The sequence below is a fragment of the Geotrypetes seraphini genome, chromosome 19, assembly GCF_902459505.1.
Source record: "Geotrypetes seraphini chromosome 19, aGeoSer1.1, whole genome shotgun sequence".
NCBI classification, from domain to species: domain Eukaryota; kingdom Metazoa; phylum Chordata; class Amphibia; order Gymnophiona; family Dermophiidae; genus Geotrypetes; species Geotrypetes seraphini.
The window spans coordinates 13,409,093-13,436,258 of record NC_047102.1 but is presented as its reverse complement, the minus strand read 5'-3'; the positions used below and the strand labels follow the sequence as shown (position 1 = coordinate 13,436,258).

Here is a 27,166-nt window from a genome sequence, read left to right as displayed (position 1 = left end):
CAAAATCTGATATGGCTTCTTTTGAGATAAAATCTTCTGCCCTATGGAAAGGGTTAGGCCACAGCAAGCACTCCTAGAAGGAACATACCCTGGGTGTACTCAAATACCAACTAGAAAAAATCCTTTAACATCTCCCATCAAAGAATGAGATGTTAGCAAATACAGTAAACGTTTTGCCAGGAGACAGCATCCTAAACAAGACACAGATTGGAGAGAATTACTGCGCAAAATACAAAGGCTCAACACATCCTGTACATGTAAGGGAAATGGCCTCAGGATGCTAGCAGGTAAACAAAAAAAAAAAACAAACCAAAACGGTTCCTAACATGCTTGCAACGGTACTTTTCTCTTCTACAAGTTAGAGCAAGACAAAGAGAGGGGACTAATTACAGGAGAATTTTAATATAAATTGTATTATGAAAGCAGAACATTCTAAATGTGTGTGGGTTTCTGAAGTGGGGGGTGGCTGTGTGCTTTTACAGTAATTTGGATTTCCCCTAGGGGGGAAGGACTTGGGGATCTTGGTGGGGAAGTTGGAAGTGGAAGAGTGAATGATGGGTGTTCAGGGGAGGGGTGGTGAATGTGCATGGAGTGTGTGAGTGGGGTGGGGGTTGGACGGGAGTGTAGTGTCTTGTGTTTACTATGGGGCGGATTGTGTAATTTAGGGGCGGCCGGGGGGGTGGTGGTGTTACTGCTTCTCTTAAGGAATCTCGGGGTCAAGTTGGATGGTCCCGAGATGTAGAAGCAGGTGGGGGATTGGGGGGAGGGGGGGATTTAGAAGGTTAGGTTAGGAGTTGGGGTGGTGTTGGGGAGGGGATGGGGGCTTGGGGAGGGGGTTGTTTGATGGATTGCACTCTCTGCCCCTTTGGATCTGGGTGGTCAACTGATACTCTGGTGGCGCCTGGTCAGGGGCTGGGATGGCTGGGCTGCCTCTGTATCTGTGGAGGTGTCTATAGAGTGGTTGATGTTTATTGACCCTGGTTAACTTGGTAACCTAGAATGTTGGAGAGATTAATTCTCCCGTTAAGCGCTCCAAAAATTTTACAGTAATTTGGAGGGGGTGACAAATTTGGAGCCGCCTTCTCGCTCAGCTGCATAATTAGTGTACGCCAGGACAGCAATATTAACATCTCTCACTTACTTGTATATAACCACAGTTTTGAACAGCTAACAAGACCGATATGTTTTCTGGAAGGTAACTATGATATAATGCAGGTTTTGGTTGCCTTCATTTATTTTTCTGTAATCACATAAAATACCCCATTAGTTCCTTCTTCTGGAAACTGAGACCACAATGGTGGTGGCACATGTTTATTAAAACATGAAATGTTGTAGGATAATTCAGGGTGCTGTCCTATGTTCCCTCTAAGCCGAGCACATGAGCAATCGCTCATGCATTCTAGGAGTGTCGCTCCCAAAAAAATTTCTTGCAAATCCGGAAAATTGTTGGTTTTTAGAACTTGGTGCTCATGCGAAAAAAAAACAACACCACGTTTTTGAACTTGTCGCTCACATGAGAAAAAACATTTGCACGCACCCGGCCAATCCTTAGAGGGAGCATTGGTGCTGTCCAGTAAGTAGCTCCATGAGGCTGGTTTTGCCGCCAGCCACAGTCGGCATCATCACACATCAGCTTCCTTTTACCTTCTTCCGGATAGGACGTTGATGGAGGGAAAGAAGAAACCACCGAATGACATCAAAATCTACCAACGGGCCTTACTCTAATTGACGGCCAAGCCCCACAGAACTTTTCACCGCAATGTGTTAGCTTTCTTAGAAATCAATTTTGAGTTATTACTGGGCAGCACTAAGTATATAAGCTTACAAAGAGCTGCAGTATTTATAAAAGAGGCACTTGAACATGAAGTGTTCCTATTACTATCCCAAGGCATGTTCTTAACTTTGAAAACAGCCTCTAGATAACAGTACATTTGTCATACACAGAGTGCCTGCACTATTTTTATTATTATCTGTAGACTTGCAGCCAGGATAAAAATGTGCTGTAATACAATACTGTAACTCCATTTCAAGTGTACGAAAAGGAACTAAAGTTTCTGGTGCTTCTGAGTAACCATAACTACTTGCTTTGAACAGGTAATGTCAGTGACATGGTAGACTGACTCCTCTCCAATGTGCACCCAGTGCATGGTAACTTCACACATGCTGCCAAATGTCACCCACCCTGGAGACTGCAAACTCTTCTTACCTCCATTTTTGCCAATGGTTCGGAAGCACTTCCAGAAGTTGCGCAGAAAGGATGCCCGATTATGTGGGGTAGCTTGGATGAAATTAATCTCCCGGAACAGGACATGAGTTCCCTGATGCACACTTGTAAAGCTGTCAAAAAGAGAGATAAAGAACAAAAATAGATGGCAAGGAAAATTCCTTTTCTCTTATACTCTCCAGTAGTCAGAATGTGTGCGTCCAAATCAGCAGGGAAATCACTACTACCTGGCTAAGTGCCTTTCAGTGACTGTCCCACGACTATCTGGGGAGTGCCAGAGTAGTCCGAGGGTGGAACTGGAAGTTATCCGGGTAAGTCAGGACATATCACCACCAGTACCTGGATACATGCTGGTGATCAGTGGCGGTGGCACCCCTCCCCTGCCCTTTCTCGACCCCTCCCCCGTCGTGCACCCCTCCCCTCCCCCATACTTTTTTAAATTTTGCAGGCCGCGAGCAGCAACACGAACTTGCTGCCCCGTGTCGTGTCGGCTATCCCTCTGATGTCACTTCCTAGGCGCAGGGCCTGGAAGTGACGTCAGAGGGAGGAGACACCGAAGCGGGCAGCAAGTTCAGAATGCTGCTCGCGCAGTGAAAATTAAAGAGGAATGAGGGAAGGGCTGCACGCGTGCAGGGGTTGGGGCGGAGAGGACGACGGGTGCCCGCGCCCCTTACAAAGACCGTGCCCGGGGCGGTCCGTCCCCCCTTACCTCACCACCGCTGGCGATCATTCTTTTTTTTTTTTTTTTTTTTTAAATCTTTATTCCTTTTTATTTCTTTCAACAAGTGTACAGTATTATTACAATTAATTTACATAACACACTTGGCATTCTTAAACAATATTATTATACATGTTTTTATTCCCTCCCCCACCTCCCACCCTTTTCCATATCAATAAAATATTCCTTACAAATTTATATATAATTATATATCCCTTTTTGATAATACAATTAATCTGACATGAAATCTGTCCCTCCCCCCATCCTTCTTCCTCAAACACTTTAAACATTTTATTATACCCAGTAATGCACAACAATAAATATCCCATCCTATTACATATATCTCCTTATTTTTCATAACAACATATTTCCAATATTTTTCCCTCCCTATCCCTCCCATCCCATCCCATTTCTATATATTATCCCCTAAGGAAAAAGAATAAACTTTACTCGTTATAATATTCAATTAATGGCCTCCACACCTCTTGAAATCTTTTAAAATACCCCTTCTGTATCGCAAGAAATCTTTCCATCTTATACATATGACAAACTGAGTTCCACTAAAAATTACAATTCAATCTAGAACAGTCTTTCTGGCTGGCGATCATTCTGTAGCTGCATATTCAGCACCGACAGCAAGGTATCAGCTGGCACGGAATGTTCAAAATGCCGCAGACAGCGTTTACTCCCAACACTGACTGCAGTGTTCAAATGTAGGTGGGATTGTTTTTAGATGTTAACCAACAAGCGCCCACAAAGCCAAAAAAGCGAAGTCAGTGCGTGTCATATAACACAGAGGGATGCAACTCACGTTCCACTGCTCTTAGGTGAGGTTTGGATTTATTCAATTTTGCTATACCAATAGCTCTAGAATGAGCATCTAAAACTCAATTTGGAATTAGAAAAGTGACAGAGAAGGGCAATCAAAAGAATAAACGGGGGATTGAACAGCTCTCCTATGACAAAAAGCTAAAGAGGTTAGGGCTCTTTCGACTGGAGCTGAGGGAGTGGAGTGGAAATGGGTAAACACAACATTCTTCAAAAAGTACTAAAATTAGGGGAGATGACTTGAAGTCACTAAATAGTATATTTAGCACAACTCAAAGAAAGTAGCTATAAAGTAGTATATTTAAACAGTTTATTTAAAATGCGATAATAAAAACCTTCTAAGTGCTGTACAAGTTAGTTCGCGGAATTTTTGACCGAGGATGTGTCTGCCTCCTCAAATTGCTTTTTGAAGGAGGTTTTATCCTTAGGATCAGCTTTTTTTGCTCATCCTGTGGACACTGAGGTCTTTTTCTCCCCATAGACTATTTGTTAGATCAGTGTTCTTCAACCTTGTGACACCTATGGACCGGCAGATATAAAATAATTGTTTTCTGGACCGGCAGTTGAAGAACACTGGGCTAAGTCGTGCCCATCTCCATCCAATCTCCGCCCCAGACCCCACCCCCATAATAGTACTAATTGCAACACCATTTTTTCCCTTCATTTTTCATATACATATATATACACACACACACACACACACACACACACAATATAATCATATTAACAACACGTAATGGTTAACCACACAATTAAAATACACAAAGCACATTGTATGCTTTTCAACATTCATTCCTACCAGAAAACAGATAACCCCCATGCAAATGCAGGACCAAAAACTAAAAGTACTAATATTCACAAACAAACTCTTAAGATGCAAGACTCTGCATGCAGTACAACCCCAGAGGAAAAGAAACAAATGCATTTCTTCCTGAACAGACAAATCAATCACTATATAATAAAAATAAAAGCATTTCCTCTACCATTGTTGTCTCTTTCCCTCCATCTGCCTTGCCTTCTGGCCTGCTCCCCGGTGTTATCTTTGGGCCAGTCCACTGTGCGATCAACGCAGCGTCTTCGGGCCGGCTCCCTGAGTGCTGCAGTGCAACAAAGCTGTGGGCAGTGTCCCGTGCCTCATCTGGAAGTCTTCCCTCTGATGTTGGGATGTCAGAGAGAAGGCTTCCGGTTCAGGTGCAGGACGCGCATAGGAGCTTTTTCCCACGGCTTTGTGCACTGCAGCACTCAGGGAGCTGACCCGAAGTCGCCACGTTGATCGCACCATATACCAGTGGCTGAAGAGCACTGTCTTGGGCCTGATGGACATGCTGGCCCTGTGGACCGGCAGAAGATTTCTGCAGACCAGCCCCGATCCATGGACTGGCGGTTGAAGAACACTGTGTTGATTGTCCCTCTCGCCAACAGTATTGAAGGGAATAGACTTAGTAGAGAAAGAGAGATTGTTCACCCTCTCCAAGGTGGAGAGAACGAGAGGGCACTTGCTAAAGTTAAAAGGGGATAGATTCCGTACAAAGGTAAGGAAGTTCTTCTTCACCCAGAGGTGGTAAAAAACTGGAACGCTCTTCCAGAGGCTGTTATAGGAGAAATCACCGTCCAGGAATTCAAGACAAAGTTAGACAAGTTCCTGCTGAACCAGAACATATGCAGGTAAGGCTAAACTCAAATAGGGCACTGGTCTTTGACCTAAGGGCCGCCGCGTGAGTGGACTGCTGGGCACGATGGACCACTGGTCTGACCCAGCAGCAGCAATTCTTATGTTCTTATGAATGTATTTGTGGCTTTTTTGGATATTATAACATTCAATTTTGGATTTTTTTTCTGAGGGTTCTGGGTGCCAAGGAACCTTCCAATTCAGCTCTTGCATTGAGGGTAGTTCTCCGAGGGTTCTGTGCGCTGAGGAACTTCCTGATCCTGCACTTGCATGGAGGACTACTTGCTCTTTTTTTTTTGAGGATATTCTATGAAACTCTTCATCTGAGGTCGGCAGATTTTGGGTAGCAGGGAAATGGAGAGTTAACTAAGTAAGCTGTTTTGGTAAGTTAGATCCTTTATTACTTGGAACTCTTTATCTTTGTCCAGAGTCCTATTAATTTAACCCTTTCCCCTCTTCCTTTCAAAGCTTGAAATGACCTTGTTATGGTGAATTATTAGGCCAGTACATAAAAATAGAGAACTAGAAATAACAGAGGTCTTTTGATAAGAGCAGCGTAACACAGCTTAGTGTAACTCAAGCTTGACATTCTTCTCCAGCACCACTAAGGATTTTTCCCCTGCTGGGCAAGGCTCTATTAAAGACAAGAGCAGTCTAAAAAGGCTAAGCAAGTTGATATGGCTATAATAGCCCACATCCAGGGTGTCTTTTTTTAACTCGCAGAAAAAGTTTCATCAATGTTATGAGCTGGGAAATCCAGTATCCAGGAGAGCAAAATGTGGAGAGGATAAATGCAGAAGGTGTAAACCATGTGGAAATTCTTCATGGTGCTTATCGTAAAGCAGGTTGGGGGTTATTAAACCCCAAAGAGAAATGGATGAAGCTCCGCAGTGGGCATTCTGATCAGCAGATGGCTAATTTTTCCATAGACCTAGAGTTAAAAGATCCTCATCACACAATCAAAGGAAGGAAAGCAAGTTGTCAGTACTCAAATGCCAAAACATTCTCTGCATTGACAAATTTGCAAGAAATACTCTTTACTAAGGTTATGGCATGCCTGAAAAATGCTGAATTCTGCAGCCTGGATCTTTCCCTTCAAGAATGAACAACAAAAAAAATTTAAAAAATGGATCTCATAATGGTCCAAGTGAATGAAAAGCCACATGCTGATTGATGTAAAAGTGACCCTTGGGAGCTGTATAAACAAATGATAAGGTGCTGAATTTATTATTAGACAGTGATGAAATAGCATCCACTCTGGCTGGAAACATCTGACACACCTTGTATATGAGAGCATGCATTGTGAAAACCCTTCCTGTCAGCTACATGATTGCTCTTTAATCATCCACCAGCACCAACGATACTGCAAAAGCTAACATTTCTGACTGAGAACTTAAGCAGTTGCCAAGATGGCATGAGTGTTAGAAACAGTATCATTATGCATTGAATTTTTGTTTTAATTGCAGTCTAAAAGAGAGAGGTGCATTCTGGCTACGACAGAATACTCTTACCTGGAAACCAGGGTAAAACAAATGATCTTTTCTGATTTGAAGGTCAGTCCTTCTTTATCAAGATGGAAATGAAACGTTTTAAAATAGATCTCAAGAAAGGCAGTTCATCTGCTGAAACACTGTCATGTTAAAGGCATCTTTTAAAAATTGTTTCTTTAAAAATCAACATTTTGGGCCCGATTCTGTAAATGGCGGAAGTTAGGCGATACCTAACTTAATTGTTTTAAGTGGCTTAATAATTGGCATAGTAATTCACAGCGCCGTTAAAACCAATTAAACACGTAAAACCTACCCAACCCAATATCCAACACTATTTACCCGTAGATCTCTCTAATACTCTTTTATCTACCAAACGTTATCTAAAACCCATAATTTCACCCTATTCTTATCTCCTATAGACCTCCACTTCCCTTTGGTAACTCTTTACCCAACATATATTACCTTAAAAATTCTATGTCATCGCTTATTCTGTTCCTTCAAATTTTGAATGTAATTTTTGTTTTAGTTTGGATGTAATCCGCCTTGAACTGCAAGGTAATGGCGGAATAGAAATCACTAATGTAATGTAATGTGTTTAAAATAAGTAAGCACTGGGAGGTTGCCTCCTAGGGTAGGCATCGTAATTGTGTCCACAACCACAGAAAAGCCTAAGGTCATGGAGGAAAGGCCTAATGGTCAGTGCAGTGGTCTCAACACCAGGAGAACTGTGTTCAATTCCTAGTGTAGCTCCTTATGACTCTGGGCAAGTCATTCAACTCTCTGTTGTCTCAAGTTCAAAATAAGTGAACTGCTTTGATTGTAACCACAGAAAAGTGGATTAGCAATTCCTCTTGGGAGAGTGTGGCACTGTGGTTAAAGCTACAACCTCAGCACGCTGAGGTTGTGGGTTCAAACCCACACGGCTCCTTGTGATCCTGGGCAAGTCGCTTAATCCCCTCATTGCCCCAGGTACATTAGATAAGATTGTGAGCCCACCAGGACAGACAAGAAAAAATGCTTGAGTACCTGAACAAATTCATGTAAATTGTTCTGTGCTCTCCTGGGAGAGCAGTATAGAACAGGGGTAGGGAATTCCAGTCCTCGAGAGCCGGAGCCAGGTCTGGTTTTCAGGATCTCCACAATAAATATGCATGAGATAGATTTCCATCTCAAGGAGACAGTGCATGCAAATCCATCTCATACATATTCATGGTGGAGATCCTGAAAACCTGACCTGGCTCCGGCTCTCGAGGACCGGAATTGCCTACCCCTGGGATAGAAAACTAAATAAATAGTGTGAAAAGTTTTAGCCTCTGATAACCATAATGCCTCATTCTAGCAATGCCTAAGAGCAGGGGTAGGCAATTCCGGTCCTCGAGAGCCGGAGCCAGGTCAGGTTTTCAGGATCTCCGCAATAAATATGCATGAGATAGATTTGCATCTCAAGGAGGCAGTGCATGCAAATCCATCTCATACATATTCATGGTGGAGATCCTGAAAACCTGACCTGGCTCCGGCTCTCGAGGACCGGAATTGCCTACCCCTGGGATAGAAAACTAAATAAATAGTGTGAAAAGTTTCAGCCTCTGATAACCATAATGCCTCATTCTAGCAATGCCTAAGAGCAGGGGTAGGCAATTCCGGTCCTCGAGAGCTGGAGCCAGGTCAGGTTTTCAGGATCTCCGCAATAAATATGCATGAGATAGATTTGCATCTCAAGGAGGCAGTGCATGCAAATCCATCTCATACATATTCACGGTGGAGATCCTGAAAACCTGACCTGGCTCCGGCTCTCGAGGACCGGAATTGCCTACCCCTGGGATAGAAAACTAAATAAATAGTGTGAAAAGTTTCAGCCTCTGATAACCATAATGCCTCATTCTAGCAATGCCTAAGAGCAGGGGTAGGCAATTCCGGTCCTCGAGAGCCGGAACCAGGTCAGGTTTTCAGGATCTCCGCAATAAATATGCATGAGATAGATTTCCATCTCAAGGAGGCAGTGCATGCAAATCCATCTCATACATATTCATGGTGGAGATCCTGAAAACCTGACCTGGCTCCGGCTCTCGAGGACCGGAATTGCCTACCCCTGGGATAGAAAACTAAATAAATAGTGTGAAAAGTTTCAGCCTCTGATAACCATAATGCCTCATTCTAGCAATGCCTAAGAGCAGGGGTAGGCAATTCCGGTCCTCGAGAGCCGGAGCCAGGTCAGGTTTTCAGGATCTCCGCAATAAATATGCATGAGATAGATTTGCATCTCAAGGAGGCAGTGCATGCAAATCTATCTCATACATATTCATGGTGGAGATCCTGAAAACCTGATCTGGCTCTGGCTCTCGAGGACCGGAATTGCCTACCCCTGGGATAGAAAACTAAATAAATAGTGTGAAAAGTTTCAGCCTCTGATAACCATAATGCCTCATTCTAGCAATGCCTAAGAGCAGGGGTAGGCAATTCCGGTCCTCGAGAGCCGGAGCCAGGTCAGGTTTTCAGGATCTCCGCAATAAATATGCATGAGATAGATTTGCATCTCAAGGAGGCAGTGCATGCAAATCTATCTCATACATATTCATGGTGGAGATCCTGAAAACCTGACCTGGCTCCGGCTCTCGAGGACCGGAATTGCCTACCCCTGGGATAGAAAACTAAATAAATAGTGTGAAAAGTTTCAGCCTCTGATAACCATAATGCCTCATTCTAGCAATGCCTAAGAGCAGGGGTAGGCAATTCCGGTCCTCGAGAGCCAGAGGCTCCTCAGCACCAAACGGTAGGAAAGGAGGGGGAAAAGACCGGCACTTCTCCCTGACTTGCAGCTGCTCTTACACCTTTTCTAAGAGGTTTGTGTTCATTTATTAACTGTCTAACCTCTGACCAAAGGCCTGGAGGAAGAGGATGAGATCCAGTGAACTGTGAAATTGCTTCCTGCTTAATTACAAGAACTGTTTCTGGAGCCACAGCAGGGTACACAGCAGGGCCCCTAATGAATGTTGTGGGTAATGCAAAGCCCTGTGGAGCACATAGTGGCTGATGTATTACACCATGCTAATACTGGCCTTTAACACCTTATTTAACATGGGTTTTAATTACCAATGTTAAATATTAACTTAGTAAGTAATGATAGATAAAAACCCAAACGGCCTTTCCAGCTTACTAAGCACCAATCTGGTCTATCTTTTGCAGGTAGAAATTCCTATATGGAGCCCAACATCCAGGTCCCCTTCTCCGTGACCCTCACTAACCTAGTAAAGCAGTATGACTGCCTTTCAAGATGCTATTGCCATACAGATTACCCCCAATATTATCTTGTTCTTTAGAGCTCTAGTTGCCACTTCATGGAAATTATCCTAGTGCTGCTGTATTTCCATCCTCTTGCTTCTAGAGACCCTCCTGTGCTTTTTTGAATTCCGCTGCTGCTTCTTTCTTTTACCACTTCCTTCCCATCTGCCACTCTTCCAGTTAAAAAAATGTTTTCTGCCATTTTTCCAGTTTTCCCTCTTGGGACTTCATACTCTGACCCCTAGTCAATGAAATGCAAATAAGGCATGTATTAATGCAGTACAGTAGGGTAAGTGCATTAATGCAGATAATAACACAAACTTAATTGTACTGCCCAGAGGTTTAGCTATTTTTTCTTGCATTACTTTGTTTGAGCGACACTGGAAAGATTAAGTGAAAGTAGAATATTCCTACCATGGCCAAAGGTGCATGACTCAGGAAGGCTACTTTGGGTCTCTCTGCTTGTTGTTTGTCTTCTATGCCTTGTTTCTATGTGATAATGGGCAAAAGCAAGAGGAAAGCAAAGCATGCCTTAGCAAGTACCCTGCCAGCTGGCCAGACATTGTAGTGTGATTTTGTAAGAGGCACCTTTGATAGCACATTGGCATAAGGAGAGCCAGTGTGCCCTAAGAATAGCAATTTGTGCAGTCCACCTATCCATACTTTCCAACAGGAAGGGGGTCAGGCACAGGATGAAAAGGGGGAGAGAGGAGGACAGGCACTGGATGGAAAGGGGGAGAAAGGGGGTCAGGTGCTGGAAGGAAGGTGAGGGGAGAGAGAAGGTGAAGACCCTGGATGGAAGGGGAAGGGAAAGAGAAGGTGCAGACCCTGGATGGAAAGGGAAGGGAGAGAAAGGGTGCAGACCCTGGATGGAAGGGGAAGGGAGAGAAAGGGTGCAGACACTGAATGGAAGGGGAAGGGAGAGAAAGGGTGCAGACACTGGCTAGAAGGAAGAGAGAGAAGGGGTAGATCAGAATAGAAAGGGGAGAGGAAGCAGACGCTGAATGGAAGGAAGGAGAGGGGACTAGGCGCTGGATGGAAGGGGGAGAGAGGGGGCTAGGTGCTGGAAGGAAGTGGGAGAGAGGGGTCAAGCACTGGATGGAAGGGAAGAGAGACAGAGAGAGGATGCAGACACTGGATGGAAGGGAGGACAGTTTAAATGCTGGATGAAACTTGTGCTACTTTCCTGAAGTCCTTTATGTATGAAAATGATAACCTGATTTAGAACTTGTTTTTCAGGAATTGTAAAATTCTGTTTATGGGTCAAAAATTATGCCAGTCAATATTTAGCACATGGAGGTCAGCGAGTACAGCAAGACTGCTGCTAGGGGTCATGGAGGTCATTTTTAGGCTGAACCATAACAGACAGGAGTAATTGGGCATCACTCCTGCCCAAAACACCTCTAGACCACCAGAGACGTACTGTAAAAGGTAGGTCCCCAGGAGGATCTATAGGGAGTAGGAAGAGATTGAGCTCAGGCTTAGGCTTGTTTTGTCTTTAGTGGGGAGAAAGAGGGGAATGCAGTTACCAAATGGTAACTGCAAACCCTTACTTAAGTTAATCAAATAGGCTTCTTTGTGTGCTTGTCAATATCCTGTAGCTTTAACATCTGGGCAATCAAAATACATACCTTTACTTATCTGCCCAAAACACAAAGATTAATTCCTTTTTGTACACATTTTTAATTTTACTTCCAATTTAGTGTACAAGCTGTATTGGCAACAGCCTCCCACAGAAAGATTTTTATTACTTTGTAGGCATCACACAAAGATTTCTATATGTAGTTAGAGGGACATAATTCTCTAACTCATCACCTATAACTATGGATCCAGAGGGTGCCCGGTTGGAGCTTGTTCTATTAAGGAATGTAGGAGACTACTTCAAAAATGTGTGCCTATAAGTTAGGCACAAGTACTTATACCAGTCGTAATGCTGGCATAAGTGTGTGCACCTAAGTTTCATTGTGATATGCATATAATTTATGGTATTCTGTAAGTCATAAGTATAAATTGAGTCCCACCCATGCTCCGACCAGACTCCGCCTGTCAAATAAATGACATGTAAGATATGCACATATTTGCAGAATAGTGCTTAGGTGGAATTTTGCCATTTACTAGTGTATGCCATGATTTTAATGATTTAAGTGTATAATTAGCACAAAACTGGTAAAATTATTCTTCATATTTCTAATCGTACTTGATCCCTAATACAGGATGGAACGTATTTTAAAAGTATGTAGAAATTTTTAAATTATATTAATTATACTTTGTTTAGAAATGTATTGATGTTTTATAATTTTTATAAACTGTATTAATTTACTCCCTCCTTTACAAAGCCGCGCTAGCGTTTTTAGTGCCGGCCGCGGTGTTGACAGCTCAGACGCTCATATGAATTCTCTGCGTGTCAAGAGCTTTTACTGCGGCGGCCGACACTAAAAACGCTAGCGCGGCTTTGTATAGGAAGGGGTTATATATTTGAGTTCTGCTTTGACTTTTTATTTTCATGTTATATTATTATTCATTGCCTTATTCTTATGTTTAGCGAATCACTTTCAACTGGACTATATCTAAGGAAGGCAGTATACAAATGTAACTTGCCTTGAGTTATAGATATCGTATGACTGTTTCGCTCCTTCCAAGTGAACAGTTCTGTGCTAGGTCATGAGTCATAGTTTTCTGAGTTACTTCTCAGTTACTGATTAAAGACTGGATGCAGCTGAACCAGATGAAATTGAACATCGCAAAGACGGAAGTTTTGTGTTTTGGTCAAGAACAGCAACTGGCAATGTTTCCTTCAGAGGTCGTTTTAGAGGATGCTGCGATATCTGTATCGCGCCAGGGCAAGTATTTAGGCGTAATGTGAGATTCTACACTTTCTTTTAAACCTCAGATTAAGTCAGTGGTCTCGCAGGCATTTTTTTAAACTTCGTCTCCTGCGAAGATTGAGGGATTCTTTGTCATTGCAAAATTTCAAGACTGTTCTTAGTGCCATGTTGACTCCTTTATTCGATTACTGTAATGCACGATACCTTGATTTACCAAAATACGTTGTTCAGGCATTGCAGGTTGCTCAGAATGCTGCCACACGGGCTTCAAGGGTTGAGAATGTGACCTCGATTTTACGAGATTTGCATTGGTTGCCCATCAGTTCACGCATTGAGTTTAAGATTCTTCTTTGCTTCATTTTTAAGTTGCTGAAATGCGATGGATCGCTTGCACTATCTTCTTTGTTGCAGCTTGTGTTTGGCCGTTCCATTTTTGGCCATGGTGAGGTTTTCTAGCCACCGCAATACTATGCTGATGAATTCGTTGCCTTATGAGATAAGACAAGTGTCAGGCTTGCTACAGTTCAGGAAACGAGTGAAAACTGTTTTATTCAAACAAATATTTTGCCCATAGTTTGCTTTTAGCTCTGATTTACTGTGATCATTCGTTTTTAGTAGTTTAGTTTGATTTTGATGTGTAATTTTAAGGTTGTGCCTAGTTTTAGGTATTTTATTATTGTACGTTTTATGATGCTGTGTGTTTAGAGCAGGGGTGTCAGACTAAATCAAATTAAGAGGCCGAAATACAAAACACAGGCTAAGTCGTGGGCCAGACCCCGGCCCCATAATAGCACTAATTGTAACACCATTTTTTTCCATTCATTTTTCATATATACAAACACAATATAATCTTATTAACAACACATAATGGTTAACCACAAAATTAAACTACACAAAGCACACTGTATGCTTCTCAACACTCATTCCTACCAGAACACAGATAACCCCATGCAAATACGGGACTAAAAACTAAAAGTACTAATATATACAAAAGAAATCCTAAGATTCACAAGACTCTGCATGCAGTACAACCCCAGAGAAATAGAAACACATGCATTTCTTCCTGAACAGTGCAAAATATAGACAGCAGATGAAAATTCTCAAAATTGACACAATTCAATCACTAAATTGAAAATAAAATCATTCCCCCTACCTTTGTTGTTTTCCTCCCTCCATGCTGTGCCTCAACTAGGTGCCTCGGTCCAGCACGTATCTTACGTTTTCATTGCCGTCCCCAGGTGTTTTATCTTCTGGCCGGCTCCCTCCTTCTCACTGCCACAGTGTGCACAAAGCCGCGGGCGGCAGCAGCTACCTGAGCTGGAAACCTTTCTCTCTGACATCACAATGTTGGAGGGAATGCTTTCGGATGAGGCATGGGACGCGTGAGGAGCCGCTGCTTGTAGCTTTGTGCACACTGTGGAAATGAGGAGGAGGGAGCCAACCAGAAGATAAAACACCCGGGGACGGCAATGAAAACGACGCATCACACTGTGGGCTGCATAAAACGGCCAGGCGGGCCAGATTCAGCCCACAGGCCTTGTGTTTGATACCTATGGTTTAGAGAATACGTATGTCTTGTGTTACCTGCCTAGAACTGTAGGATAAGCGGGATATAAATTGTTTAAAATAAATAAATAAATAAAACAAAATAAATTTATATATAACACTAATCCAGAGGTACTTACTATTCAGTAAAGAACCTGGCGATGCCATATTGACAGACCTCCTCTTTATTCACCAGCAATTGGCTCACTGCATCCTCAATGTACGTCAAGACATGTCTTTGGGCTGCAAGGAACACAGAGCATGAGAGATTAATACAAGAAGAAGAAGAAGGATATTTGCCACAATTAAAATATGGATCCACCAAGAGCCTGTTCTATCGCCAGTATTATAGCCATGCAGCAAGGGGAGAATGCTATATAAGGGACAGTTCCAGGGCAAGGCTAATGCATTAATAGGCTGTGATAAGGTTTATTTAAAAAAAAAAAAAAAGTAGAGAATATATACTACGCTTGTTTTTTCGTCATATTAATGATCAGTTGGCCATTGACAAAATATTGTAGTGAATGAATAGTAGGTTTTCTCTTCTTCTTTTCTTTTTTCGATGTCTTCTTTATGGCACATATGGAGGGGAGGGTAATGAAAACAATTTTAAATAATATGTTATAATATGGTATATAATGTATATAAAGTGATTGGAACGTACTTGAAGGGTGGGGGGTGGGGGAAGGGATAAAAATATTTTCAGAATCTTATATAGTAGATATAAAAGTGATATTGTGTATTAATTTGTTGTAATTCAATATTTTGTGCACTTGATGTAAAATATGAAAATGAATAAAGATTAAAAAAAAAAAAGATCAGTTTTAAGGTTCTTTTTTTTTTTTATAATTCTTTATTCATTTTTAAACTTTCAACAAGTGTACAATATAAGTAATACATAGATTTACTAACATCACTTGATAAATCTATCAAGATCATAACAAAGGTATATATATCTAAACCCTTCTTCCCCCCTCCCTTTCCATACAATTATTTAATTGAATCAATCTTTGTCATATTTCTTTTTTTACATTTTTATTTTATTTTTTCATTTATATAAACCCTCCCCTTTCCCTTCCAATCATAAATAATGTTAATAAAATGGTGTTTATTCATTACAAAACAATGTCAATGGCCCCCATATTTCATTAAACCTTTTATAATTTCCATTTTGTATTGCTATTGAACGTTCCATTCTATATATGTGACATAGTGAATTCCACCAGAAATTAAAATTAAGTCTTGTGTGATCTTTCCAATTTGTAGTAATATGTTGCATGGCAACTCCTGTCATAATCAATAAAAGTTTGTTATTACTTGCCGATATCTGACTCTTTTTCCTCATAGATATGCCAAATATCACAGTATCATAAGTTAATGCTACAGGATTATCTAATAAAGAATTTATTTGATCCCAGATCGAATTCCAAAAGGCTAATATATAGGGACAGAAAAATAAAAGATGATCCAAAGTCCCTACTTCAAGCTTACAATGCCAGCATCTATTAGACATTGAACTATTTAATTTTTGTAATCTAACAGGGGTCCAAAATGCTCTATGCAAAAGAAAAAACCAAGTTTGTCTCATAGATGCTGACAGTGTACATCTTATTCTCCAAGACCAAATTTGTGGCCATTGAGATGCCAAAATTTGATGATTAATCTCAATGCTCCAAATATCCCTAAGACCATTTTTAGGTTTTTTATTAACCAATTCACTAATAACTTTATACCACTGTGCGGCCTGGTGACCCAGAAAATCTGCCTGGAAGCATAAAAATTCCATGCTGTATTGAAAATTTAAAGTTTTCCATTCAGGGAACCTAGTTTTTTTTTGTTTTTTTGCCAGTTTTTAGGTTCTAATGTTCAAATATTTCCTGATATGTCATTGAGATCTCAGAGGCGTAGGAAGGAATTCTTGGCATTACGGCCAAGAGTCCTAGCCTTGGGAGCAAATTTTATGTTGAAATTTTCTGTAAAATGTTTTGTTGCACATCAGAATAAGAATTACTTATTTTTTGAGCCTAAACAACTGATAGGATTTATAGAATCTAAAGAGCAAGTAGTGCCTGTAGCTGAAAATGAGTAACCTGCCATGAATGGCTGTAGCACCGCAGAAAAGTGCCGCTTTCTAAGTTGGATAAGATTTGTCTTATTTCTTATTTTTACTTTTTCTTAAGTCTCTCTCAAATAGTTGTGGACTAAATAACTTGAATTATAATTGAGTAACCAAAACACTATAGCAAGTGGATTTGGGGTTATAGATTGTCCTTTCAATAATTTTTGTAAATCTGTGTACTAGTATGTTTATTGCTTGTTTGTATTAAATAAATTGAATAAATAAATAATTAAAAAAAAAAAGTAGAAGAGTGGGTAGAAGCATGGAGCTTATTGATCTAAAAACTGAAAAAGAAGGCACTTATCCCAAAAACACTAAAAGAGAAGAAAGAATTACACCAGTGGTAAAAAACAAACAAACCAAAAAACCCCAAAAAATGTACACTGGGTCGTATCTTTATCACACACATTTTATTTTTGTTTAGAATTCAGGAAACTCTGCTCATGCAAAATTACTATCAATCACGATTATCCAACATACAGAGAAGGATAACAAAAATGAAAAAGGGGATGAAATACAGTAGCTCATTTTAAGAAGAAAGGCTACAAGAGGGCTGTTCAGGAATTTCAAGAAAATGTATACACATACATTTACAAATTAAGTCCAAACCCTGTTCATTTCAAGTAAAAATTTGTACACCCCAGTTCTAAGCACATACTGTACCTTTAAGAACATAACATAAGAATTGACGCTGCTGGGTCAGATCAGTGGTCCATCGTGCCCAGTAGTTCGCTCACGCAGCGGCCCTCTGGTCAAAGACCAGCGCCCTACCTGAGACTAGCCCTACCTGCGTACGTCCTTGTTCAGCAAGACCTTGTCTAACTTTGTCTTGAATCCCTGGAGGGAGTTTTCTGAATAAACTCTGGGAAAGGGAAACTTTATAAACAAGCTATTTCTACACATAAACCTGTGCTTTCTGTTATGTAAATGGATCCCAAAAGACTCCCTAATGCTCATGTGTTGATTACTCTTCCCTTACAGCCTGTCATCAATCATTGCCACCATTAATTTACTCAGAATCTCCCCACTTTGGGCTAAACTATCGTTTCTGTGCTTAAAGATCTTCAGCACTGCAAACAGAGCAAAATCTAGCAGTCCGAGCAGAAGTAGCTCTGTCTGGCAAGCTCCTTTCCCTTCACCAGATTGTTGGTAGTGAGGAGCCATTCGGCCAGATCGCAGAGACCAAAGAATCTGTGCCAGTGATAGTTCTTTGGATTATTATAGGGCCTTGTTGTTGGAAATGGGAAGGGAAGGGTACTCATGTCAATGAAAAGGGGATTCTGCATGCTCATCTATCCAAAAGGGTGGAATGCAATGGGGGAAGATGACAAGTAGTCATATCTTAAAGAGGGTCACACCGTACGGCGAGCTGGCAACCGACAGTGGGCAGGAATAACTGGGCATCTACTGCATTACAGTAAAACGCGCTCTCCCATCCAAAACTGAAGAAAATTGGACCTTGCCAGTAATTTCATTCTTTAAAAAAAAAGTTTATTAAATGAACAGTGCACAGAAGGAATAAAGAAGTCGTAGAGAACTGGTATCAAAGGAGAATATAGTGCAAAAACATGGAGCAATACAAACTATCGGAATCAGGGATACAACCAACCCCTATGCATGTTCCAATTTTAAATCACGCTCCCTCCCACCCTGCCCCCCAAATCCCCCCTCTCTCCCTGGGTGGAAATCTAGGGCCTATTTGGACTGTGGGAATTCCTTTTAGACTGGGACGAGTTCTGGGACGCAGTAATTTCATTCTAAACAAAACCTTGTTGTTCTCTTCTTCTTGAATTCATTTATTGAAACAATCAATCTTCTTTACTGTTTCCCCAACTATAGAAACACCTGTAGAAGTTGACAACAAAAACACCAAAACACTGGCTTTAGCTGTAATGCTAAATCCAGCCACAGCGCTAAACTCTGCCAATTTAGCAGATTCCACTGCACTCTCGTTGCTCTAATCTCTAAGGATACTAAAATGCCAGGCTTGCTGCAGTATCCCCATGATCTCCACATTTGACACCTCATCACAGCTGTTATCAGCCAAGTTCTGAACACTGCAATATATTCAAGCCTCATTACAGGGTAAAAGAGAACCTGTGGATGTCTGAAAGTGAAACAGACAGCAGAGGGTTAATACAGTTCACAAAAGTACTAGTTATCTTGCAAAGAACGAAGGGAAGGTCAGGAAACGTAAATTGTTATTCCGAGAACTATTTTCCAATAATTCTATCTGTCTCCTTAAGTTAGTATTATCTTTAATTATAGCTTCCTGTGTTTGACGTCTCTCACTTAAATCCTTATCATATTTATCAAACCGAAGTTTTGAAGAACCTATTTCAACTTTTATCTCTTTCAGTTCTTCTTCCTACTTTTTAGCTCTTTACTCCAGACAATGAATTTGGGGACACAAAGATTTCCCCAGATTAGCAACTAAGTTCCATAAAGAAACAAGAGTAACTTCAGGAGATTTAATCAAGGAAATTTTTTGCAATTGTACAGTTTTGATCTGCTCACCAATCTATATTTCCCCCCCCCCCAAATTACCTCTGTTGGAATCCAACTCCCTCTCAGATATTTGAAAACTCGCAGAATCCTTTGGTGGTCCATCCTCCAATCAGGGAAAATCCAGGCCCACTGCGGTTTCCACTTGAGCCTCCGGGTCAGGAGTCATCACCAGGATTGGTGTACCCTGCTCCTGCTGCGGGGAACTAGATTTCTGAGGCTGAGGGGGAGGAGCTCTACAGTTGAGGCTCAGCGTGGTGTTTAGCCCAGGGAGATCTGCCGTGCTTCCATTCCATGCCAGTGTCTCCAGCAGGCCTTCCCCCGATGTCGTCTCTACTTACAGCCTCCTCAAAAAACTTTTCAATGGACCTGAAGGCACAGGATCAGGGTGCCAGGAGGCGCCGGCAGCACACCTTCTCCATCGCTTCAGCATAGAAGAAACAGAGGGTTTCCCAGAACGCCGGGACCACACCAAACAGAAGAAAACCAAGAGAAGACCTGCCACGTGTCAGGTGAGTTCGGCCATCTTGGATCTTAGTGGTTTTTCTTATTTAAAACTTTTTTATACCGTTGGTTTACATTAGTAAAAACTTACATAAAATAAGAAACTAAAATCTTAAAATCTTCATAATTAAACAGTTTCTTCTTTTCAAGTAATAACTGATAAATCACAAAAATGTAGTAACAAACAACTTTGTTTTTAACTGTTTCTTAAACTGAAGCCGATTTGCACATAGTTGTAATTGGCCCACCAAAGCGTTCCACATCTTAACACCGAATATCATCGCACTAGTGTCTGCATAATTTCCTTGCACTATTGGGTTTAATAACTTTTGATTTTCAGATCGCAAAGATCTATTTGGCTTATAAAGCGCCACAACTTGATGAAAGTACCATGGTGTTTGATGGTTCACAGAAATGACCTTATGTTGTACCCGAAATAGAACTGGTCACCAGTGTAATTTCTTCAGAATTGGCATAATATGTGCCATCCTGTCGACACCCAGTACTAGCCTAGCTGCAGCATTTTGTACCAATTGTAACTCTCTCCCTCTCGTCTTAGAAATTCTGAGGTAGAACCACCCCCTGCACAACAGTTCTAAATTTCAACCAGCTCAACTTAATCAAAAGTGGATTCAAAAAGAAATGCTTTTTAAAATCAAAGAGGATTCATGATATAATTGCTCAAGTAAAGGATTCCAAAATGCCAGTGCTAAAATGATAGTTTTACTACAATTAAAACATATACATCTAAACGAGAGCACTACCAGTAGGTTTCTATTCGGAGATCTAAGGGCACGGGATATCAGCCTGAATAGCTTTAAACCAAATCCTGGCAGATATAGGGAACTAATATTACATGATCAAATTCAGAATACGTAGTAAGAAATTTCACAGCAAACGCCTAATATCCAGGGTATATACCCCACATAACACTTTAATACAATAATAAATGGATCATGTCAAGAGAAAAGAAACACTTTTTACTAATACTGGGCTTGCTGTCATCCCCCTCCAACTCCTCTCCCCCCTCAAGCCTTTCACACCATGGTCTTCCCAACTCAAGAGCAAATCTCCAAGACATTCCTATACTGCCACATGAATCAAAGACAGCACCATAATTCAAAACGGTGCTGGTCTCAGGGAATTACAGCATTGAAGAGACTCTCTCTTGAAGGCAGTGGATGAGCAGATGGGGTTAGAGGCTTGGGGAGAGGGGCTGAGGATGTCTCTTGATGGTGGGATCTGGGCTCTACCTCTACTGTTTCATCCAGAGATTGTCCTATCTTCAGTGGTATGGCCTCAGCTCCCTACCACACCCTGTGGCTTGAGCTGCCATCACCACCGGGGTCCAGTGTTCTTCAGGCAGCAAGGCCTGGGTTCTCTCTACCACCTCTCAACTCCTGTGTGTCTATTCAGCTACATATCCACAAATACAAGCAAACAGATAGACGAGTACAACCTCCACAATAGCAGTTCTTGATATTTGCAAAACATGCCTAAAAAAGGAAAGTTGATACAACTAACATGGAGAACAAAATTAAAGGTGTCATTCTAGAGAAAGGCACATGGGGCTTGAAATGTAGAGTAGACTATGGCTGAATAAAAGGTTTATAAAGATTGCTATTATATGTTATTTGTAACTTGCTGAGGGAAAGAGCTTTTTCTTGGATCAGTTGGTGAGAAATGTTTGTTAAGTAAATAAATACTCATATTTACCAGCTGAATAGTACTACAAGTGCTAATCCTAACTCAGAAGGACCATGTGGCCACAGGGCTTCCCAATCTTTTCGCAGCTTCAATGCTAAAATTCTGTGACACTTCCTGGAGGTGCGGAATAATGATATATCTATGGAGAGCCCATCTAGCTTGTGACCCCATTTGGGATCCCGCAACACAGTTTGGTAAGCTCTGAACTAGAGGGAGTTGCCGAGATTCACAAATCCAATGGTCCTTTTAATCTTGTTTCCCGCTCTGCAGTAGTTCCAGTCCTGCTGCCCCCTTTCCTCATTGAAGGCAGGTCAAGCATAATCCTCTGCTGGTTATTCACCAAGATGTCACAGAGGATTGGAGCACATATGCCTCTGGCTGCTTTCTGCAAACTTTGGTTTTCTTTTATGGATGAATAGTTTTGTGGAATACCTTGACTTAACTGTCTTAGATCTCTCCCGTCCCAATATGGAGATTTTTTTTTCTGTTACACTCTTTTATATTATTTTGTTCTTGTAAACTGCTGAGATCTGCCAGAAGCAGGCAGTATAGCAAATTTTAACAAACATCAACAAGCGTAGGAAAACTCAGCAGATAAACCTTTGAGGAGCTCAGCAATACTGCACAGGAGTAGAAAGTGCTATTGGAATCCCACATTCACTAGCCGTCTATTCACTTAGCATCAATTATATGCATCTAGAATAGTGAGCTATATTGCAACACCAAAGCGCAAAGAAATGCATGACTGGTGACCGCCTGTCTATCCTTTCATTGATTAATTATCCACCTGACTATCCATTACTTAGTCATCTACAGAGACTGTGTGCATGCTGAAGAAAGATGAAACCTGAACTGAACGCATTCGGACCAGACTGCAGTGCGTGTAATCTGCTGCCAGAGTCCCTTACACGTTACAAAACTAACTCTAAATGCTTTCACTCGTGAAAGCACTTTGAGCTCCTTTTACGAAGCCGCAGTAAAAGCACACGCTAAACTGCCGGCCACGCTAGCCGCTACCGCCTCCCTCTTGAGCAGGCGGTCGTTTCTCGGCTAGCGCGTGACGAAAAGTCCCACGCGCTAACGCGGCTTCGTAAAAGGAGCCCTTAATCTCTTCTTAAGTAGATGGTGCTTATGTAACTGGATCCGCATCCTTATCACCATCCCTCTAACACACAGGTGTCAAAGTCGGTCCTCGAGGGCCAGAATCCAGTCGGGTTTTCAGGATTTCCCCAATGAATCTGCATGAGATCTATTTGCATGCACTGCTTTCAATGCATATTCATTGGGGAAATCCAGAAAACCCGACTGGATTCCGGCCCTCGAGGAGGGACTTTGACACCCCTGCTGTAACAAAACGAACGTCTTCTCCAAAAAGGGGGAGCCTGAGTCAACTTTAAGGGACACGGGGACTAAACGTTTCTAGGCGGGATAATGAAATACATCCATGGGAGACAGAGCACGTCGTTAGGGAACAGTCGAACGGATTATAAGAGCTGAAAACTTGATAACGCTGCTGTTTATTCCTGAGCCCATTCCTCACTGCTATGGGCTTTCCAACCCCAGGCCCTTAAGAAGCGCCAGCCAGAAGAGCTATTTTTATCAACAGTACCAGCACTCTAAATAAAGAATCAAAACAGAGTTTGAGGCCCTCTGAAAAAGTGACAACTGCAAACAAGCTTTTTGACGGCAGCTGGTTCTAAGCATGGGAACGGAAAGGAGAGATTCACCGCTTACCACATCCTACTTGAGGTCACGGAAAAACAAGTTTTAACCCCCTATAGTATCATCACCTCAAGATAAGAAATCTGAAGGCAAACTGTTGTTTCTGAGCAACCTCTCTTGTCTCTCACGGGATGGATGGGCAGCTGTTGGCCACGATGTCCTGTCAGTTTCCAGAGCTCTCGACATGTCTAGGCTCAGGAATGTGGGCCAAGGCACAGACTGTGCCACCTAAGGGCCTGCACAGAAGCAATCACAGCAGGACAATGTTATTCATGAGAGCACTGCGTCTCATTTCCAGGACCCAAACCTCTGAAGCACTTCTAAGCAATCTAATGAGAATAAGTCTGTGTAAAACAAAAAGGATTTATCTACACACTAGTTGATCCGGCTCATAGAGTGGGTATATCATGTACGACTGCTCTAGCTGAAGATTTCCCAGAAGGAAACCGAGCTCACTAACTGAAATGCCTTAAGCAGATCCATCTGCATGAAAAGCAGCTGTCACAGAGCTTCAGACAGACATTGACGCACTGTGCTTTAAAAACTTCTGTATCTTAAATAAAATCATTGTGCTTCTTTAATGCAATATTATGATTAAAGTTTCTAGTCCTTTAGCCAACACATTAACAAATTATGTTAAAGAGCAGTGAAAGCTTATTCGTGCATATTAGTTTGCTTAGTACAGTAGACTCTCAGTTAACCAGCACCCCTGGGGATTGATCGATGCCAGATAAATGCAGTTTCTGGTTGCTTGAGAGTAAATAGACCTAACTAATACTATATCCCATGCTATGCCATACCATAAACTGTTCCAGACATTAGGGAGGCAAATCATGGGCATACTCAGGTGTGGCTTGCATGTTTACACTTAAATTTCCACCAGAAATTGATTTCATTTTCATTTAAAGTATTACAGTATTTCTTTGATTTTTTTTTTTTTTGCTGGTTGCTTGAGAGTTCTGGTTGCTTGAGTTCCGGTTAACAGAGAGTCTACTGTAATAAGCATGCACCAAGTATAGTACAGAGCGATAAGAAACCATACCAGGAATTAGACTATCAGTCTAAGATAATACAGTGCATCTGACAGAACAGATCTTGTCCTTGAAAGCTCATACCTCAATAAACGGGTTCATCTGTAAAGTTAGAAAATCAGGAGCAACATCCCCCAAAACCATGGCCCTCTTTTACTAAGGTACGCTAACCGTTTAGCGCTCGCGCTAAACACTAATGCATGCATGTTAGTCTATGGACGCATTAGCGTTTAGTGCATGCTAAATCAATTAGCGCGCACTAATTAGTTAGCACACCTTAGTAAAAGAGGGAGTATATACGAGCAACATCCCAAAAAACTATAGTAAAGGCAACTGCAACACAACCGTCAGAATTGTGGAGAAAAACATCTCAGAAACACTTGCGCCCATACATCCCAGCACAACAGAGTCATGCAAATGGGGCTAATCACAGCCACTGGTCTCTAAAAAAACTCCACATGGATCTCCCGACCTGGATCTTCTTAAGAGTGCAGTGCTGTCTTCTAAGAACAGTGGTTCCCAACCCTTTCCTGGAGGACCACCAGGCCAATCGGGTTTTCAGGATAGCCCAAATGAATATGCATGGAGCTGATTTGCATGCCTCTCACTTCCACTATATGCAAATCTCTCTCATGCATATTCATTAAGGCTATCCCGAAAACCCGATTGGCCTGTTGGTCCTCCAGGACAGGGTTGGGAACCACTATTCTAAAACATAGAAGTACCCAAGAGAAAAGTTCAAAATTCACAAATCTGGTTCACAAAGTCCTTAAAACTGGTTCAAAAATACAGGAGAGAAGTGCAAGAACTTATTGCAGTTATTAAAAGCTGCTAGAATTTCTCCCAATTCCAGTATGGACCCATCCTACATAGGTTCCGATACCAACTGCTGGAACAGTTTTCACTGTAGACAATCTAGAATCTCCCTACTTCTTTTTTTTTAATTTTTATTAATTTTCAAATATTAACAGTGCATTGCAAAAATTTTAAACATAAACGAATCAGGAAAAACACTTTAAATATACAAATATTCTGAAAACAATAATTTTCTCCCCCCTTCCTCCCATTCATCCATAAAAGTATAACCACATATAGAATTTCAATAAACTAAATACAAGAAATAATGATGCCTTCCCACCCTGGATGTGTAAGGAAATTAACTGAAAAGAAAAGATAAAGGCCAACTAATGTGATTCAACAAATGATGTCAACAGGCTCCACACCCTTCGAAATGCATTACTATATCCCAAAAATTCAGCGTTCATTCTTTCATATTTGTAACTGCAACATAATTTCGCCCACCAAAAAGTATAATTAAGTCTATCATAACTCTTCCAATTGCGTGTAATCATCTGCATTGCGATTCCCGTCATTATTAAGAAAAGCCGGCTTTTATAACGATCCAAAGAAGGTTTAACACGTAGTAAAGTACCGCAGATTATGGCTTCATAAGTCAATGGTATCGATGACTCAAGTACAATATTAATTTGGCCCTATATCGACTTCCAAAAATTAAGTATCAAAGGACAATAAAATAACAGATGATCCAAAGTCCCTATATCAATATGACAATGCCAGCATCTATTAGATTTAGAGCTGTCTAACTTTTGCAAACGAACTGGGGTCCAAAAAATCCTATGCAACAAGAAAAAACGAGTTTGTCTCATAGATGCTGATGCTGTACATTTCAACCTCCAAGTCCAAATTCGTGGCCATCGAGATGCAAAAATATACTATATCTCCATGCTCCAAATATCTCTAAGACTATTTAAGAATCTCCCTACTTCTATAAGGCACTGTAAACCACATAAAAAGATTTGAAGCATTTCAGAGAAAGGTGACAAAAACAGCATTGGGTTTGCATCAAAAGTAGTACAAGAACAGACTTGATTACCTGAATATGTATACCCTAAAAGAAAGAAGGGATAGGAGAAATATGATATAGGCATTTAGTAATACCTTTCAAGTATTTACACAAACAAATCTTTTCTAGAGATGAGGAAGGAGTAAAATTAGTTGCTATGAATCTCGTAGTAACTTAAACATGAACAACTTCCAGTCTTTAGAACCAATATTGATCAATTAAGACCAAACATTTACTATTTCAAAGGATTCATGATCCTCAGAGGGTTAGACAACAGATCACAGAACCCGATCTTCATTGGATCGACAACTTGCCTGTTTTATGATTTTTATTTTTTTTTTACTTTTTCTATTCCTTTTTCTAATATATAAATTAATTTATTCATATACTTAGCTTAATAATTGTAGCAAATATTAAGGGAGCGCCTCTACCAACATGCTCATGTTTCAAAATAGCTTTCATCAGGGTCGAGGCTCCCGTTGTTAAATTATCGTGCTTATGAGAAACCGCTCCTCTCCACAGAGTACTAAGAATGGAATAGAAAAAGTAAAAAAGTAAAAAAAATTCATAAAACAGACAAGTTGTTGATCCAATGAAGATCGGGTTCTGTGATCTGTTGTCTAGCCCTCTGAGGATCATGAATCCTTTGAAATAGTAAATGTTTGGTCTTAATTGATCAATATTGGTTCTAAAGACTGGAAGTTGTTTCTGTTTAAGTTACTACAAGATTCCAGTTATCGGATAGCCTGTTATACCCTTGCTATAATATGAATTGAGGAGTAACATCTGGAGGGACTTTTTTTATAGAGAGGATAATGGATGCCTAGACTACCCTCCTGAAAAAGGTGGTGGAGACAAAAGTAATGACAACATTTTAAAAAATGTATGGAATAAACACAAAAAGAAGATGGAATCAAAACAACAGCAACTCCAATAGCTGGCCAATAAGGCTTCCACAGTCTATATCACAGGTGTCAAAGTCCCTCCTCGAGGGCCGCAATCCAGTCGGGTTTTCAGGATTTCCCCAATGAATATGCACGAGATCCATTTGCATGCATTGCTTTCACTGTATGCTAATAGATCTCATGCATATTCATTGGGGAAATCCTGCAAACCCGACTGGATTGCGGCCCTCG

The 27,166-nt window shown here is 41.1% G+C and overlaps 1 protein-coding gene across 2 annotated transcripts in view; it reads right to left on the bottom strand.

Moving 5' to 3' along the window:
• Window positions 1-27,166, bottom strand: part of C19H11orf49 (chromosome 19 C11orf49 homolog) — a 79,063-nt gene that overhangs the window by 41,074 nt on the left and 10,823 nt on the right. For both annotated transcript variants that reach the window (XM_033928228.1, XM_033928227.1), the window contains exons 2-3: window positions 14,719-14,821; window positions 2,207-2,337 (exon numbers count right to left, since the gene is read on the bottom strand). In XM_033928228.1, coding sequence (XP_033784119.1) covers window positions 2,207-2,337; window positions 14,719-14,821 — 234 coding nt within the window. The remainder of the gene's footprint in view (window positions 1-2,206; window positions 2,338-14,718; window positions 14,822-27,166) is intronic.